Source organism: Tauraco erythrolophus, chromosome 1, assembly GCF_009769465.1.
Source record: "Tauraco erythrolophus isolate bTauEry1 chromosome 1, bTauEry1.pri, whole genome shotgun sequence".
Taxonomy (NCBI): Eukaryota; Metazoa; Chordata; class Aves; order Musophagiformes; family Musophagidae; genus Tauraco; species Tauraco erythrolophus.
In genome coordinates, this window is record NC_141465.1 from 7,707,340 (window position 1) to 7,724,544 (window position 17,205).

The 17,205-nt window shown below is 42.7% G+C and overlaps 1 protein-coding gene across 1 annotated transcript; it reads right to left on the minus strand.

The window, feature by feature from the left end:
• Positions 1-4,761: 4,761 nt before the first annotated feature.
• SLC35A5 (solute carrier family 35 member A5) lies at positions 4,762-17,160 on the minus strand. Its single transcript, XM_086621670.1, has 7 exons — positions 17,121-17,160; positions 15,599-15,751; positions 14,688-14,786; positions 12,860-12,993; positions 9,140-9,207; positions 6,993-7,788; positions 4,762-5,825 (listed from the first exon to the last, which is right to left on the minus strand). Exons 2-7 carry the CDS (start codon positions 15,726-15,728, stop codon positions 5,757-5,759), a joined length of 1,296 nt encoding a protein of 431 aa, XP_086477796.1. The 5' UTR covers positions 15,729-15,751; positions 17,121-17,160; the 3' UTR covers positions 4,762-5,756.
• Between the last annotated feature and the right edge of the window lie 45 nt (positions 17,161-17,205).

Below are 17,205 nucleotides of genomic sequence, written 5' to 3' on the forward strand. Positions count from 1 at the left end.
TTTTTTCTAAGGAGAAAAAAATAAGTATATTTATTGGAAAGTGGGAATTTTGCACTGTGCTCATGAAGACAAGCAAAGAATCACACTCCAGGACTTTCCCAGAAAACGAAAATTTAAGAAAGAAGTATGGGGCAGGCTCTTTAACAATAATAGCAATAATAATAATAAAGTCTTTTGAAGTACCTTGTCTAAAAAGACAGCATCCCTTCTACAGTGCATTAACATGTAATTAGCTAACTTCATCAATGAAAATAAGAATGTACAGCTATGGCAAGATTTGTTCCAATATAATACAATGTAAAGTTATTAACTACAAAGCTTACTGCATAGCCATTTATTCTTTTAATTGAGGTCCCTGTTCTCTTAAGTCCTGATAGTTAAATCCAAGTTAATGAGAGCTAAGTGGAAACATCAACCATAGTTAGCATTTTTCTGAAATACTGAAAACTGAAAAGCATTATTTTCATCAGAAAAAAAGGAAAAAATTCTCACATATATTTTAAATGAGTTGTAACTAGCTCTCTATAATAATGTTTTTAATTAAACTATTGCTCTAAATTTTAAATTTCCTTCTACCTCTTCTTCTCATAATCTCTCCCATAAAAAAAAAATCTAGACTAAACATTCATAAAACTATTTGGAAATAATTTGATCTGCTACTAAACCAGATCTATTTCTGCCATGCTTTCTGAAATCGTTTTCTTATCCCTTCTCACTGGTGTCTTTGGGCATTGGATCTGTTGCACCACCTTGCTCCTACTGAAATCAGTGGCAGGAACTTCATGCATAGCTATTCTTTTAACAACATTTGAGTTACATTTCTAAAGATTAAAGACCCAGTAGAAAGATTCAGGAATATCCTGAAGTGAAGGTATCATGCAAGCCTTCATAGTGGCACAGTGGTCACTTCTAATGTTGAAAACGTGCCTGACCAGTTACATTTCTTTTTATAATCTGTGACATGGGTACACGTGCCATGTACAGGTGTATGCAATAGGGCACTCTTAGGTTTTGCCAAAACTTACTAGGTTTTGCCATGACAGCAGTAGCACAGGAATAGGAACTGGGTAAAGGAACCAGTTCACCCCAAACCAAATGCTTCCTTTAGAAACTTCTTCACAAAAGGTCAGACGTTGTTTGCCCTTCTGAGTGTCGGAAAGGCAGACAGCTGTGGAGAGGTCACAGGGCCCGGCCAGCTCTTCCTTAGCTTTACAAACCTGCTCACCCTCCGGGGCAGGCCACCCTTGACACCATAAGGTCTAGTCAACACAGCGTACAGCTCCTGACTTCGATCTCTCAAGTGACCAGAACTAAGTGGGGAGAGGTAGGAATTTGACAGAACCATTTTGAGAGGACTGCTGCCTGCAAAAAGCTTCCAAGCTCTCCCTTATCTATAGCACTTCCACAGCTGAAAGCAGTGCACAGAGAAATTCAAAAAAACCAAAGAGGAGCTATAAAAAAAGTATCGCAGAACTGAAAAGTTTCTAGAAGAAAACGAGAGGTCCCATAGCGCAGTTTTAGAAAACAAGTGCTTATTGCATCAGTGTATTAAGGTCAGTTGCCTAATGTTCTTTGTCTAAAGCAAAAGCAAAGGAAAGTATGGCAGATGTCTAACAGCCACATGTGCTCATTTCAACTTTTCTACAATCTTGTTTTTCATGTAAAGTCTTTAAATGAAAGCCCTTTTAACTCACATTACAAATCACGGTAACTAAACGTCCTGTGCTGAGCAGGAGACAGTTAACTTACAAAAGAGAGTGCAACACCTGATCACCTGATCCAAATTCCTTTTTTTTTTTTCCTCCTTCCCCCTCCTCCCCCCCTCTGCCCCCCCCCCTCCTCCAAAGTTAAGTTGTGCAAGTACCAAACTCAGCCTAGGCATTCTGTGGGAGTTGTATTAAAAAGACAACTCCAAACAAGTTGTCCACTTATAAGGGGGGTTGGGATGGGCTCTTAACCAAAACTACACATTCAAATATTCATTGAATTTGAGGAAGACTCAGTATTATTTTACATTCTGGTGCTAACTCCTGCCTTCATTACAAACTGGCTCCAAGTTACCAGAAACTTTTAGCAATTATTTAAAATCCTGATTTTGCAACCTACCTCTCCCTATGGAAAACTAAAAGCAAAGCCTGAAGGAACACCAAGCCAAAAAATCCTTTCAACAACAACATATAGCTACCTTGAAGACTTTAAGCATTCAGGAGCTACCATACTCTGAATTAGGATTTCATTTTGCAAAACACAAATCAAATCTGGATCTGTCTCTGCAGCATCACTCTGACCACACACTTACTGAGATTAAGGTCCTATTTCTACAGCCCTTAGTGGGAAGATTCCACAAGAGAAAAAAAAAACCTTTTTTCTTATACATATTCATGGATTTGATTCAGCTCCAAGATGGCTGTTTTCATCCACAGTCTGTCTTTTGAGCACCAGGCTCAGATGCTACATCCACAATGTAGCTGAAATTAACCAAAATACTGCTTTAATTGGCTTTTTACAAACAAGAGAAATATGAACACATCTCCTCCTGTGAAGTTTTCTGAAGTACTTCTTCAAACCTGGAAGGAGGAACATAACATACTCAGCAGCACTTAAGTTCAAACGTCTGTGAATCTGGGCTTTAAATCACAGCTTAGAAAGAGCTCTTTGCCCAATGCATTCAGTGAAGACTCTGTGTCAAACCAACGCTGCTCTCTAAAAATCTCCTCGTAAATTTCCCTATTGTCATTTGAGGAGGAAAACAGTAAGCTTTCCAATGTATAGTAGGTCAACAAGAATACAGTGAAAATACTGAATCAAATGGGATTCATATGATCTATTTGAAATGTGTCACTCCATAGAATAGCTCCCCCTTGCTAACCAGGGCTGCTTTCCAGCTGACCATCACTTACAGTCACCTCCTCTAAAAAACCTCACGTACACACTAAATTTGACTGTTGCCATGGATAGTACAGCTGTGCAGAATTGCACAGTTATGCTTTTGGGTTACTGTGCACACTTTTTATTGCTAAGTTGATGCAAATCCTTACCCATTTTTAGACAGCAGTTAACATTCCTGTTGCTGCAAAGAGGATACACAGTTCTCCTCCGTTATTAAAAGAAATCTGCCTGTCCAATCCAACAGAATCTCTCCGAGACCTCCAACCTGAAGACAACAGAAAGATTTCTACATGTTAGACAGGACCAACTCTACAACGCAAGTAAATGATTGGATCAACAGCTATATACCCGACATCTCTCTGCAATCTAAGACTTTGGCAAATAAGTCAAGCATGATAGTGTTGCTGAAATTTCATTAAGCAGGACAAGAGTTGAAAAAAGATCTGAGTGCACTTTATAAAAATCTGCAGATCAGTCATTTCCATATCTTATTTCTCATAAGGCAGATACTGCAGGCAGGAAGGTCAAACCCATGGTTTTTAAGGCATTCGTCTTTGGTTTGATGCTCTGTCATTAGAGGTATGAGGCTGATTTCTGTGTTCTGTCTTCATGCAAGGCAAAGCTCTCTAGAAAAGTTCATGTAAAAAGCTATCACTCATGTAAATGCAAAGCAATCTAAAGCTAACAGTACTCTCACTCTTCTTGGAAATACCTGCTTAAGTTGGTAGCTGTGACTGAAAAAGACAATTAACTCGGGCAGGTATGTATTGCAAAGCTGTATGTAATGGAAAAAAAAATATGAAAATGTCTTACCGCATCCAAGTCTTTTAACAGTTTGAGCTTTTTTTTTTGCGTTGAAGTTTCACTTCCCAAAACAGGACATCACAAACCAATGAAAACCATGTTTCTGGAAGTTACACTGAAATATGTTTTCTTATTCATTCTGCACGGACACAAACAACTAGGATTCCTTTTGTTGAAATGGCCTACTGTACACTACACAAGCACAATGAGATCAGCTGTAAAATTTCAACCACAACGGTAATTACACTTTGTACAGTTATTCTTAATATATGTTAGAAAAAGTTAATACTCCTGGGGAAAAAGAAATGAGAATAATAATTTTAGATTCATAGTTTATAACTTGACAGTCATTGGCCACATGTGGAAACAGGCTGCCTCTCTTGATGGATCAGTGACAGGAGGTATGTTAATTAATATAGCAATGAGCCATTAATACGGTATGCATAAGTAAGCTGTTACACACAGAGCCTGGAAACAGGATGGCAGAAGGGAACAAAGGCAGGTCTGTCTTCAGTCCAGAGAAATGCATCACTAACTGATTACTATACACTGTGGTATGAGGCTTTGACACTGAACTCATTGCTTATCTTCTCCAGAATTCTTTTGACAGTATCTTTCAACTATGAAAGATGCATTTTTGAAGGGAGGAAATTATAAACCAATATTTTTTCCACTATTTTGAGAAAAGAGGCTTGAGTAATACACCAAGAATCTCTTATCTGCATCCTTATTCCATTCACCCTTTTAAAATTCTCTGAATTATTTGGAATCAATTTTTCATCTCACTTAAAATACAATCCAGCAGATGCCTCGACAGTGATTTTGAGATCACTATGCCTGGCACTCTGAAGAGTGATTTCTCTCTCTAGAAAAGGAATGTCTTATCAGTCTGACAGGGTGGTGCAACACTGCACCAGCAACACTACCACCTGCACCACTCAGCGCTCCAGATGTTGAAGGGCATCAGTGTAGCTGCATAATGTTTGTTTTCAGATAGTGCCCTGAGCACAAACTAAGTCTCTACACACAACCTTTCTAAACACAAAAAAAACCCTGTGATTCATTCGTACTGTAGAACACATTTCTGTTTTATTCAAGCTCTTCCAAAATTAGGCCACATAAGTCACACATAAAATTCACTATCTGCTACAAAGGCATTCCAGATTTCCATTTCCCCAGACACTGGGAGACAGGCACACAACAGTCTCATACAGAAAATGTGATGAGAACTAGTGGCTGAAGTCAGTGGAATTCTGCTCTCAGTCACATCAGAGAAAATAAGAAAGGACTCCATAGGAGTCAGTACAGTTACACTGATGTAAAAACAGGAATGAAGACAGAATTAAGACCATTCAAACTCAAATCAGACTCTAGAGATCTGCCTGTTTGAAGGATCAACATATCCTTAACCCAAATTATTTGATTTATTACACATTCTCAAGTGAGAGTTTGATGAGGTTGCTTCAGAGGGACTCTTTTACTCAGTTAGGGATATGTTGAACTGAATTGCCAAAACACAATAAAACAGTCAATATGCCTCATTATTTATGAGGTTATTAGTAACATCTTAAGTCCTGAAAAGAAAACTTAGTGGAGCATTTGTACATTGGAAGATGCAGCAAAATCATTAGTCAATGCTCATATCACTTCTGCAAGGTGGAGAATAGTTTTATCTCTGCTTTGCTAACCAAGGAATTCTTACAGGAAGTTGCAGTGACTCAAGACTATCAACCAAAGCTGAGAAAGACACATGGTTAAGAGTCCAGGATTGCCTTCCATAATGCAGCACGTCACCCAGACCACCAAGTCCACGGTCCAAGCCTCTTCTTGTTTGCATCGGTTACAAATTTTGTTTGTTTCAGCAGATTTTGAACTCCTGATTTACACTGATAGGAAGAGGGAATACAACTCTCCATACATATGGCTTGGATGTTTTCCCTACCCACCTCTGACATCAAGCCCCAAAATAATCTTACTTGCTTTGCAAGTGGGGAAAAGTGACCCTTCTCTCCATAAACATTCTCTCACTATGACTAATAGCACTCCTCTGAGCTAGCCTCATGCTAGAGGGAATCTTCATCTGTATCAATGTCGCTGCTTGGTTTGTTCAGTCTCTCAAATTCTTCTCCATCCTACAGGAATCAGAAGAGAACAATGTGAGCAAAATTCATCTTGCTATTAATACTAGGGGAAAAAAAAAAAAAGGAAAACCAAGAAGAGCAGAGTTTACTTTGAAGGCATCACTTACACAAAATCAAGACCCTGTAATTTAAATATCTTACCAGTGTGTTATAATCTTGCTCTAGGATATACATGCTCATAAAAAACATCCCCCGTATCTTTAACACTTTTTAGTGATCCAGTTGGTAGCCCATTCCTTCATCAGGAAGCCTGCTCACACAGTGCTATTTGTTTTTACCATAGCTGCTCAATTGTAAGTGCTAAAATAGGTAACACCTGGTATACCAAAAATACATGACTTCATGTTATTTACCACTGTTAAACTACAGCCTAAAAAGGCATCATGTGGAATTTCTGGAAAACATCTTTTCCAAGTTTAATGTTTCTTAGCATTAAACGGAGACAGCACTCTGCTGGTTGCAACCTGTATTACAGAACCCATCTGTGCACACAGACAGAAAGTGCACAGACATGAACCTCTCCCGCTCAGACTGACGGCTCAGCTCAACTGAATGGCATATCTAAGAGCACGCCCTCCCTGCCATGTTCTAGTTAACGAGATTACTATTCAAATTAGGACAAAAACACACTCACAGGCCTGGAGGAAATGTTTCGTAAGAAAAAAACATGTTAAAACTCTGTATTTAAACATTACCTTTTTGTCTTCAGGTATCTCTGACTATTAAGATGGAAAGGATCGTAACATCAAATATATCAACTTCTTCATGATGTGGGCTCAGCTACACAGATTTATCAGTTCTCCTTAAGTACAATTATTTCCCAGGCATCAATTCCAATTTCTGGATGCCCAGGGCCAGTAAAATATTTTGGTTATAAAGGTTTCAAGAGAGGACTCGTACAAAGCTAAAGTTGCTCACAGGATTGTTTATAGTCACAGCAGGAAAGCTGCTTACCTAGGCTTCAAGAATCAAAAAAGGGGAATATGCAAAGCAACACCCAATCAATTTAAAAGATTTTAAGAAACATTGAGGAGTTTTGGTGTTTGAGTTGAGAGATGAGTCCAGTCACATCCAAAATGAATCTTCCAAAAGTTCCATAGTACAAATGGAGGTGAAACAAGAGAGAAATCACAGGAGACAAGTACAGAAAAGCCTTACCCCACTTGACCTCTCCCATGCATCTCCTTTGACAAGTTTGCCCCTTTCCCGCAGAGTGGCATATTCCAGGCCTCTTGGTTTACTGGCATTATAGATGAATATGGAGAGAAGCACTACAGGAGCTTCCAAAAAGAACTCTAGAGAAGGCCTGAAGTCAAAGATGACGAATGAGACGGAGGTGATGATGACAGTGGTGATCTGAGCAGTCATAACATGGAACATATTGTCTCGGAACTTCAAGATGAAGGCTACAGACAGCCCCAGGAAAGCTGTGACAAATATAAGAGCCACTGAGAAGATGTTGTGCCCATAAAAGAAGCCACAGTTCCCTATCTGCCTCCGGTCCTTGGCCCGCAGCCCCAGCATAAGCCCATTGAACAGCACCCCAAAGGCATAGAGTTTGCTGTTCTGCATGAAGATGCTTTCAGCAAGCTGATCCCCATCTTTCAAGATCTTTTCGTTGTAGATGTTAGCCAGGGCAGAAATGAAACACTGCACTAAAATAAGCAGATGGCCCAGGCTGAGGCGGAGAGGTTTCAATGCTCCTGCCATGGTACTGGTGACATTCCACTGGAAGCTGGGAAGGAAACTTGGTGCCTCGCAGTTGCCCTTTTCCAGGCATGCTTCCTCAGGGCCGGCATAGAGAAGGCAGTGGTTAGCTGGACTAAAAAACATACTGTGATGGAATCCGTGCACAGCCAAGCTTTGCTGATGGCCTCCGGTTCCTAGAGTCAGGGCAACGATGGACAGGAATAAAATCACCAGGGATGCCCATTGTACCCAAGAGAGTTTTCGCCTAGGAGTAGACAAAAAAAGCCACCGACTTTAGAAACACAGTGGCACAAATTAAGTGACAGGAGAACAATCTCTACAAAACACATAAAAGACATTATGTCGCAGATAAGGAGACAGAGACAGTGCAAACAAACATCTTGGCTTTTTGGAATTGACAGTAAAATGCCAAAATGCAACATGCTTTTCTATGGCAAGGGGAGCCCAGCCTGGCAATCAAAGAAACACAAAATGGAATATTCTGTAGAGATAATTTAAGGAAAGTCTTTCGACATCATGTTGGTTCTAGATATTGACTGCCTGACAACTTAAAAGCACCTGTTGTCTCCATGGGAACACAGGTATGATGGATAAAAAGAAACCACAGACATTCAAATAATTACCTTCTTTCTTTGGTAAACTTTCACTGCATTTCACTTTTCCCCCATGATTTTGTGTCCTTTTCTAGTATTTTATGATAGTAAATCATATAAATCTATGGATGTAATTTGTAAGACTGTTAGAATTATTTATACCATTTTTTCACTCCAGCAAAGCCTGTTTATCTCAGCGAAAATCAGAAATTTGGAAGATTAAGTCAACTGTGACATCACAAGAGACAAAACTAAACAATTGAGAAAAAGCATTTCAAGTCAGACCATCAGACACTCTCGGTATATTAACACCTATAGAAAAGGTGTGTTTGCTCCATGTTCAACACAAGTGACTTCTTGAGTAGAGTGTGAAGTTGATATCCATCTCCCTGTCAGTCTCTTCTGAATCTAAATCTCACCATAAACAGCACAAATCAGACAGAGCGGAACACACAGGACAGAGAGGCTGGCTTTTGTCCCACGAATAATGAAGAAAGGACATACAACTACTTTTCAAAACGTACCATGCAGTTGACCAGAAACACATCAGGATGGCACAATACTGGCACAATACTGGCACAATACTACCAAAGACACCGCTATCTTTCACTCTTACCTATGTCATCCCCTCTTGTTAGATGACATTTACATTCAGTTAAGAATTACAACAGACCGGAAAGAAGTACTGCTAATCAAGAAATACGATATTTAATGTACAAATGAAAGTACCCAAACCTTAATTCTGACCATCCAACAACTATATAATCATTATTTCAGTTGTCTTCCATTACAGTTGACCAAATGTGTAGAGATATGTAGGGACTCCTAATAAGCTATTACTTCCTATACCTTCAGATGTAGAAAAAACACATCTCTCCACGTTGGTATAGCCGCAAGAAAACAGAATTACTGTTCCCATCAGACAAAGAGAAAGAATGTAGCTTAACTTCATCAAAGCTAGGAAGACACAAAATCTCATTTACTTTAGTAAATACTACTTACTTTAGCACTATCCTGAAGAGAAGAGCTGTTGTTATAATGACAAAATTTGAGAATAGTACAGCCATTGCCTAGAAAGAGAAGAAGCGGAACAAAGTTATACTCCAGACAGAGCATTGACATCAAAAGCCCACCGACTTCAAGCATTCAGCTTTCTGCAAGGTACCAGAATGAAACGCACCATCCTGGTACTGAACTTCTTTCCTCACCCAAGTGGTAGAACAACACGCCCCTACAATGACATTCATGTCCCATTTCAAAATCTCAAGCAAAGAACAGAGCCTAAGTTCCACTGTAGTGGGGAAAGCTGTACTGAAACAAAGATGTGGGGAAAACAATCCAGCGGAAAACTTGCTTAGCAAAAAAAAACGGTTTAGGTTTCTGTCAGACCAGCTCCCCAGTCAGAATGACCAGTCAACTGTGTCAGCACAAAACAAGTTGATCCAAACGAAAATAAGGAAAGAATAAGGGAAGGCGAAGCTGCTTCTGGCTGCAGAGCCAGCTTGCGGCATATGTGAAATCCCAGACATGGACACAGCACTTGCAGAAAATAAACTTCTTGCACGTTGTGCTGGGTTGGTGTGGCAGGATTTTGGTAGTGCGGGAGAAGCTACCGGGGTGGCCCCTGTGAGAAGCTACTAGAAGCTTCCTCAGCTCCAAGCTGAACCCACCACTGGCCAGGGCTGAGTCAATTAGTGGCTCTGTGAATAACATATTTAAGAAGAGAAAAAAAACAAACTGCACCATGTGGAACCTGCAGTAGAGAGAGGGAGAAGACACGGGCACTGTCTGCGCTGGGCCGCCAGCCTTTGCCTAGTGGGGGTGATGGCAGCTGCGGTGGCGCAGCTTGGAGCGCTCTGAAGCTCCTGGATCCGTGAATGCCCACTGGGCAGAGCCTGTGCCGTCGGGGCCGCCAGGGTTCATCAGGCCTGGTGGGCCCGGTGTGGCTGCAGCAGAGAGAGGAGTGGGACATAAGAGAAACAACTATGCAAACACCAAGGCCAGTGAAGATGGAGGGAGAGGAGGTGCGTCAGAGCTGACATTCCCCTGCAGCCCATGGTGAAGAGTAAGAAGAGGCAGGTGTCCTCCTGCAGCACATGGATGTTACTGGTGGAGCAGAGATCCATCTGCAGCCTGTGGAAGACCCCACACCAGAGCATGTGGCTGTGCCCAAAGATTGTGACTCTGTGGGAAGCCCGTGCTGGAGCAGTCTGTTCCTGAAGGACTGCACCCCATGGGAGAGACCCACGCCCAAGCAGTTTGTGAAGAACTGGAGCCCAGGGGAAGGACTCACATCGGAGAAATTCATGGAGAACTGTCTCCCATGGGAAGGGATCCCATGCTGGAGCAAAGGAAGAGTGTGAGGAGTCCTACCCCAAAGGAGGAAGATGCAGCAGAAACAACGCATGACAAACTGACCACAACTCCCATTCCCTGTCCCCCTGCACCCCTCAGTGGGAGGAGATAGAGAAACAGGAAGCAAAGCTGAGCCTGGGAAGAATGGAAGGGCAAGGGGAAAGTGGGTTTTATTAAGATTTGGTTTTGTTCCTCATTATCCTCTCTGATGTGATGGGTAACAAATTCAAATGACTTTTTCCCCCAAATCGAGTCTGTTTTGCCCATGACCATAATTGGTGAATGATCCTTGTCTTGACCCACAAGCCTTTTGTTGTATTTTCTCCTCTCCATTCCACTGCAGGGGAGGGAAGTGAGCGAGCAGCCACGTGGCACTTAGTTGCTGGCTGGGCCTAAACCACATGTCAAATGCATTTGCTGTACCGTTTATCAAAGGTTAAGGAGGTTCTTGACTTGAGTTTTCAAGACTACAAGTGTACTAAAAAATTCATCTGTTTCAAAGTACAACTGGAGACAACTCTAAAGCTCCTGTCTAATTTGGGAATCACTGTATAATAATGACAGTGCCCAAATCCATGGCCATAATCTCAAGCTGCAAACTCCTTGTAGCAAGGATTGTCTTTTCATTCTATTAGACACTCTATACTGGGACACTGGACCAAGAAGAGGCTCTTTTAGGCACTGCAGTTACCACTAAAGATCAGAATTTACCAGCACCAGTGGGGAAAAAAACATTCTTTTATGGGGTAAGGGTGTTTCCCAAAGTGTGTTCTATTCAGGACTGCCCTGTGTAGTCAGTACACATACAAAAATCCAGGCATCTGAACTATTTCCTCCAAGTTAGCCTTAGAGTGAGATCACTTTTTTAGACAATTATACCCCAAAACATAAATGGATTCAGAAGTGCAAACACAGACTTTATCTTCAACTTTCTTATCTGCATATCCGCGTTCCCAATTCTGCAATAGCAGAGCTTTTCTCATTTACCAGAGGAAAAGCACAAGCCCTTTTCCCATTACCTTAGTTCCACTCTATTCCAACATACATCTGCTAAATAATAAACCCCATGAAACAGCACAACACAGGATCTCAAGTAAGCTGAAGACTGACACGAGACATCTGCCCAAGAAACCACTGCTTAATTTTCCACTTTGCAAGATTACAACTCAATAAATATTGATGTTAGGTGAACACTGTGGAAGGAGAAAAAGTGAACCTGGAACTAGCAGAAACCACTCTTGAAAAGGGAAGCTTGACACAAAAGGTACAGGTGTTCCATGATACTATGGTTTTGCTACGCTGTCAAAGTCCCCCAGGCAACATCTCTGGTAACACAATATGATCAAAATTTATAGCGATAGTTACAAGGTATTAATTTTGAGTTGCTTTGTTCTCTGAGGCCTCAAGGGACCTCTGCCCTAGATGAGAAGGAGTAAGAAAATAATTTACCAAAGATCACCATGCCACTAACTTACATGTCACAAACAAAGTTCCTAAAAAATAGGTCTTATCACTAGGAAACGTTAACCACTAAAGAGTACCCAAAGTTCTAGCTGAAGCTCCAAGCAAAAAAAAAATGCCACCAAAGCAACTCTATACTTCAAGCAACTGATCACCCAAGTACTACTTAGTTCCAAACCTGCTTAGTTTTTAAAGAAGTTTTAAAATGAAACCAAGTCCAGTCAGGTATGGCTGCCACCTTCTGAACCAAAAGGTATCCTAGCATGAAAATAAAAGAAAGCACAAAAACTGTACTATTTCCTGAGCATATGTAGATTCATCCAAAAGACTGAATGTAGCTAGAACAAAGTGTCAGTTAAATTTTGTGCTTAAACATAACTAAAAAACAAATGCAAAAATTAAGAGTCAAACAGCTTTCTTCCTCCTCTCCTCAGTTCCTACTACACTTACCCCCTTTGTGGGATTACACTTATCTCACTTTTCTTTGGAGTCAGTGAGGAAAGAAACCAAGTCATCACGTGAAGTCACATACCTAAAGTGGTAGGAGCTGCACAGAAAAGTGCAACGCAAATACTAGCAAGATGAGGAAATGCATTGAAAGAGAAATACAGAGTTGAAGAAACCAAAGGAGGGAAAGCACCAAAAACCTGCCTAATACTTGGGCAATTCAGCCTATTTCTAAACCACTTTGGATGGAGAAAATACGCAAGAGGCTCTCCTCTACTGAGAGCTGTACAACACTGACAAGCGAGCGAGAGAATGGGAAGGTCTGCCTGGTCAGGTAACAGATCATTCTTTTACCTGCAAGTCTTGCCTGGCCAGTGTTACAGCTGTAGATAGTCCGAGGGCAACAACACCTACCACTAAGTCACTGGAAGATACTTTATTCAGTACATGTATACTTACTGGCTGGAGGTAGGACAGGACGTAGAAGACAATCAAGTTATCCAAAAAGTAAAGAAAAGCAGGAATTGACCATTTCATGGAATTACAAAAATTCTTCCAGGAAAAACATTCAAAAGGGCGATCCAAGCAACCCTCTGAAAGGAAAAGAATTAGTAAGAAAGGCATCTTCCTTATTGTTGAAAGCCCATTCCCTTATAACAGAATAGGTACCACTGCTCTGTTTTCAGGAGCACTGTTGGTCCAAAACAAGCTGAAATACCACAGACCTCTGGCCACACAGGGGCCAGAACTGGGGCAGAATACACAGCTAAAGCAGCAATCCTGTGCATACGGGCATTCACCTCCTTGCTTCAGCAGAGACACCATCAAGAAGTCTTTCGCCCCCATCAGAATATTTGTCAACTGGGAGCAACTTCAATTATCAACCCTTCTTTGAGGGCCACAAAGCACCCTAAAGTCCCCACACAATAGCGACATGACTGGGTATGATTTTCTGATGATAATCAACCAAATCTAGAACTGAAACAGTGGCACAGACAGTGGATCTGTTCATATAGCACCTAAAGGGCAGTCAGCAATGTTAGAAATACAAAATAAACCAGAACTCAGTACCTATAGCACACAGCACATCAGCTGCGTAAAAAGAGAACATCTAGGAAGAAGGAGGAAATAAAGGACAAAGAACAAAGAATGACATTTACTTAGGTATTCAGGACACATACTTCAGGAGGAAGACTGTGATAAACCTTAGACTACCCTAGGGTTGATGACAGAAGTACTTTGTTAGCACAGATTTAAGACTACACAATGTTATCTAAATCCTCTTCTGAACCACCAACACATTAGTTCACCAAAACTCAGATATCTGGAAGCAGGGGGAAAAAAAAAAAAAAAGAAAAAAAGAAAAAAAAAAAGGAGGGAGAAGAAAAAAAAAAGGAAGAAAACCAGAAAACACGTAGTCAGCAGTAGCAAATGATGGCAAACACTGCCTGAATATATTTACTATCTTATCTGTATCTGTGTTATATGGTGGAAGTAAAACTTTTATCAGCTTGCCAGAGCCATGACTGCTCCAAGGAAAAGTGGACAAAACTAGCACTTAAATTTAACATGAGTCTCCAGTGCCTGACACCCTCTTCCAATTTTAACATCTGTCCTCTACCATTCTGAAATTCTATGAAGTTAACCTCTCATCTTTTTTACATCAGGGCAGAAAACCTAGGATGGAAAAACAGCCTGCAACACAAAACTAGTAGCTCGAGAAGCCTGACACTGCTTTTCCTGAAGCGCAGCCCCAAGATTTAACTTCACAAAGCTATCGTGAATTATAACATTGATATGTTGCTTCTGACTCAACCACCACTACACACACACAAAGCCCCTTCAACGGAAGGTGGTGGTACTTTTAAATACAAGTGGTCAGAAACCAGGACATAAAGGCCAATCCCCGAGTTAGTGCAACTTATAAGCTTCTGTTCAGTCGTGACTTCAGTGAGGTGGCTCCTATTACGCTAGCGCGTTACTCTGTGTTAGAATTCTGAAAATGTCAGACTGTGTCTTCATTACACTTTCTATTTCAACTGTCCCCATTTCAACTACCATACACACAACTCAAGAACACCTGAATTTACAGCATGAAGCAGAGTTGCAAAAGTAAAGTTTAGTTATAATTCTGCATGGAAGACAAAATTTCAGTGAACCTTACTAGCACAACCTACTCCATACTACTCCACGTGAACTTATCATTAAAAAAAAGAAAAAAGAATTTGAAATACAGCAAATCTTAGAAAGACAACACATCTCAGTTATTTTAAAAATAGGTACTTACCTTTTTTCTTAACCCACAGTGCCAATACAACACACAGGATCAGTTTTACTACTTCAGAACATATGTTCACTGTTGTAGGAAGGTAATCATATTTGTTATCTGTGGGATTCAGCAAACCATAGAGAGTACACAATCAGATTCTGTCTCCTGCATTCATAATTAAAGCAAGAAACTATTTTAACCCCCCCAGGCAGAATTTTAGCCACTTTCCATAAATGCAAAAGGCTATGTCAGCATTTTCATTATAAATATTCCAAATTTTATGATATACAACTTCCTGAACAGCCTCCCTTCTGGGTTGAAATCTTTCCTCATTTGGTCCCAGTTTACAGCAGAACTTTTTGGAAGAACTCAAGAGTATCACGGTTTTAAAAAAAATTTAAACCAGGAATGTTTGCCTCAAACAGCAATATGCTATTTTTTCCCCTCACAAAAAACAGCTTCCAAGACGACACAACATTTTTCTAGGACTGTATCTTGTCTTTGTTAGCATATTTTGCTAACACTTGGCAACAGGAGAAGCTGTAACACTAGCCAGTTATAGCACGCCCACTATGACAACACTTTTCTCCTAAGCCTGTTGTGAGATGAATATTTTAGTTAAGACGCATATCATCAATAGTGCTTACGCAACAATTTAAGTCTTTGAAAATCAGCTACGAAATAATCCACTGCCTCATCTTTTAAGGATGAATCTCCACATGGATCATACACCTTGCAACCCAAGTTGCAACTTTATCTTAGACCTATACAGAAATTTTCTAGTACGCAAACACGTATCACTATTGATATAACAGAATGTTTACGCCAAGAACTCTGCAGGTAGAAAATTAGGCTTTTGGGTATCTGTTTTACCCTAAATGTCAACTCTTTCTTATTTGAGGTACATTATGTTTATTGCCCAATAGCACCTTCATTGGCAGAATACTTCATCAAGAGGATCCGACTTGAGCCCAGCGCAATAAACACTCCTCCAAGCAGAAAGGTATAGGTGGTTGTCTTGGAGCAAACCAGAAATCGACTGCAGCACTTGCCCTCCATTCTTCTGTCTTGTTGTCAATGCCCTTTGGACGACAAAATGAAAATACGCTATAAATAGCACTTCCAGGAATCAGTTAAACACGTGTATTTTACTGCTTTGTGTTATCTTATACAAAGATGCTTGCATCACAAGCCATGATTTCGTTCTACAGTTATCTTTTTCTTTCTTAATTAAAAAAAAAAAAAGAAGACAGGAGAATATGCTACGAGGACCAGCAAAAGGAGATAAACAATGTATACACAGTGACTCAGAAGGTGGCACAAAGAGGCCAGTTCGTCAGAAAAGTACATTTACGGAATACTGATTAGCTGAAAGAATTGAATAAATTACGTGCTTATTTTTCTTTAATATTTTTAGACAGCGTTCTCGTTCCTAATTCCAGTAAGGAAAAGTTCTAGCGCTGTGGAGCGAGAGCAACACCGCAGAGATGACATGGGGCTCGCTCAGCACCGGCTTGTGCCTCGGAAGGGGATGAGGAAGCCAGACTACTGGAGGAATCCGGATTGCTGGAGGCAGAGCCTGAGCTGTACCCAAGTCCTGCCTCCAGCGCTGCCGTCACTCGACCGACCCATTAACGGGCCCCCAGGTCCGACAAACCGGCTGGCAGGCGGCCGGCCCCGGCCCCCGTGCCTGGGGAGGAGGGGGAGCCGCTTCGGGCCGCTACCGGCCGCGACACCCGCGCTGCCGCGGCTCGGGCCGCCGCACCCCGAGCGGGCCCGGGGCGCCGGGGAGAGAGGCTTCAAAGCAAGCCCCGAGCGAGCGCTGGCTCCGCGGTCCCCGAGGGGACACGGGGCGAACATTCACCCGGCAGCGGCGGCGAGAGCGCGGCCAGCGAGCGGCGCTGGGCGCTGCGCCGCCCCGAAGGAACACTCGCCTGCCTCTGCCGACCGCCGTCTGCCACGTCGCTGCCTCAGCCGGGAGCGGGGCCGCGCGGGACACGCCGGGCTCCGAGGCGGCAGAGGCCGGCGCTCAGACGCCGCGGCCGAGCACACGGGCGGCCGCGCCGCCGCACTACCCCTCACGGCCGTTGCACGCCCCCGGCGCCCATCGCCAGGGCCCCCGGCCGGCACCTCAGCACCCCGCACAGGGCTCCCCGCGCCACCTCTCCAGCCCCACCTGGCGGGGCGGGGCCGTCCCGCCCGGCAGCGCGCCCCCGACTGCCCCGCCCTGCGCGGGAGCGCGCACCCCTGTCCTCTTTGACAACCGGCCCCGCCCCTCCCGGCCGCTCCGGCCACGTGACCCCGGGGAACCGGGCTCCGCTCCAGCTCTCGCCCGCGCTCGTCCCCTCGGTCACGTGAGCCGCCCCTCCCCACGGACTGCGGGGCGCACACGCACGCCAAAAGCCGTTGCCCTTCCGCCCCCGCCCCTCTCCCTCCTCCGCGCCGTCCCACCTTGCGCGCCCACACGCAGAGGGGCGGAGCGGCTGCGGCGCCGGCGGGCGCTGAGGCCGCCGTTAGCCCGGGCCCGCCCCGCGCC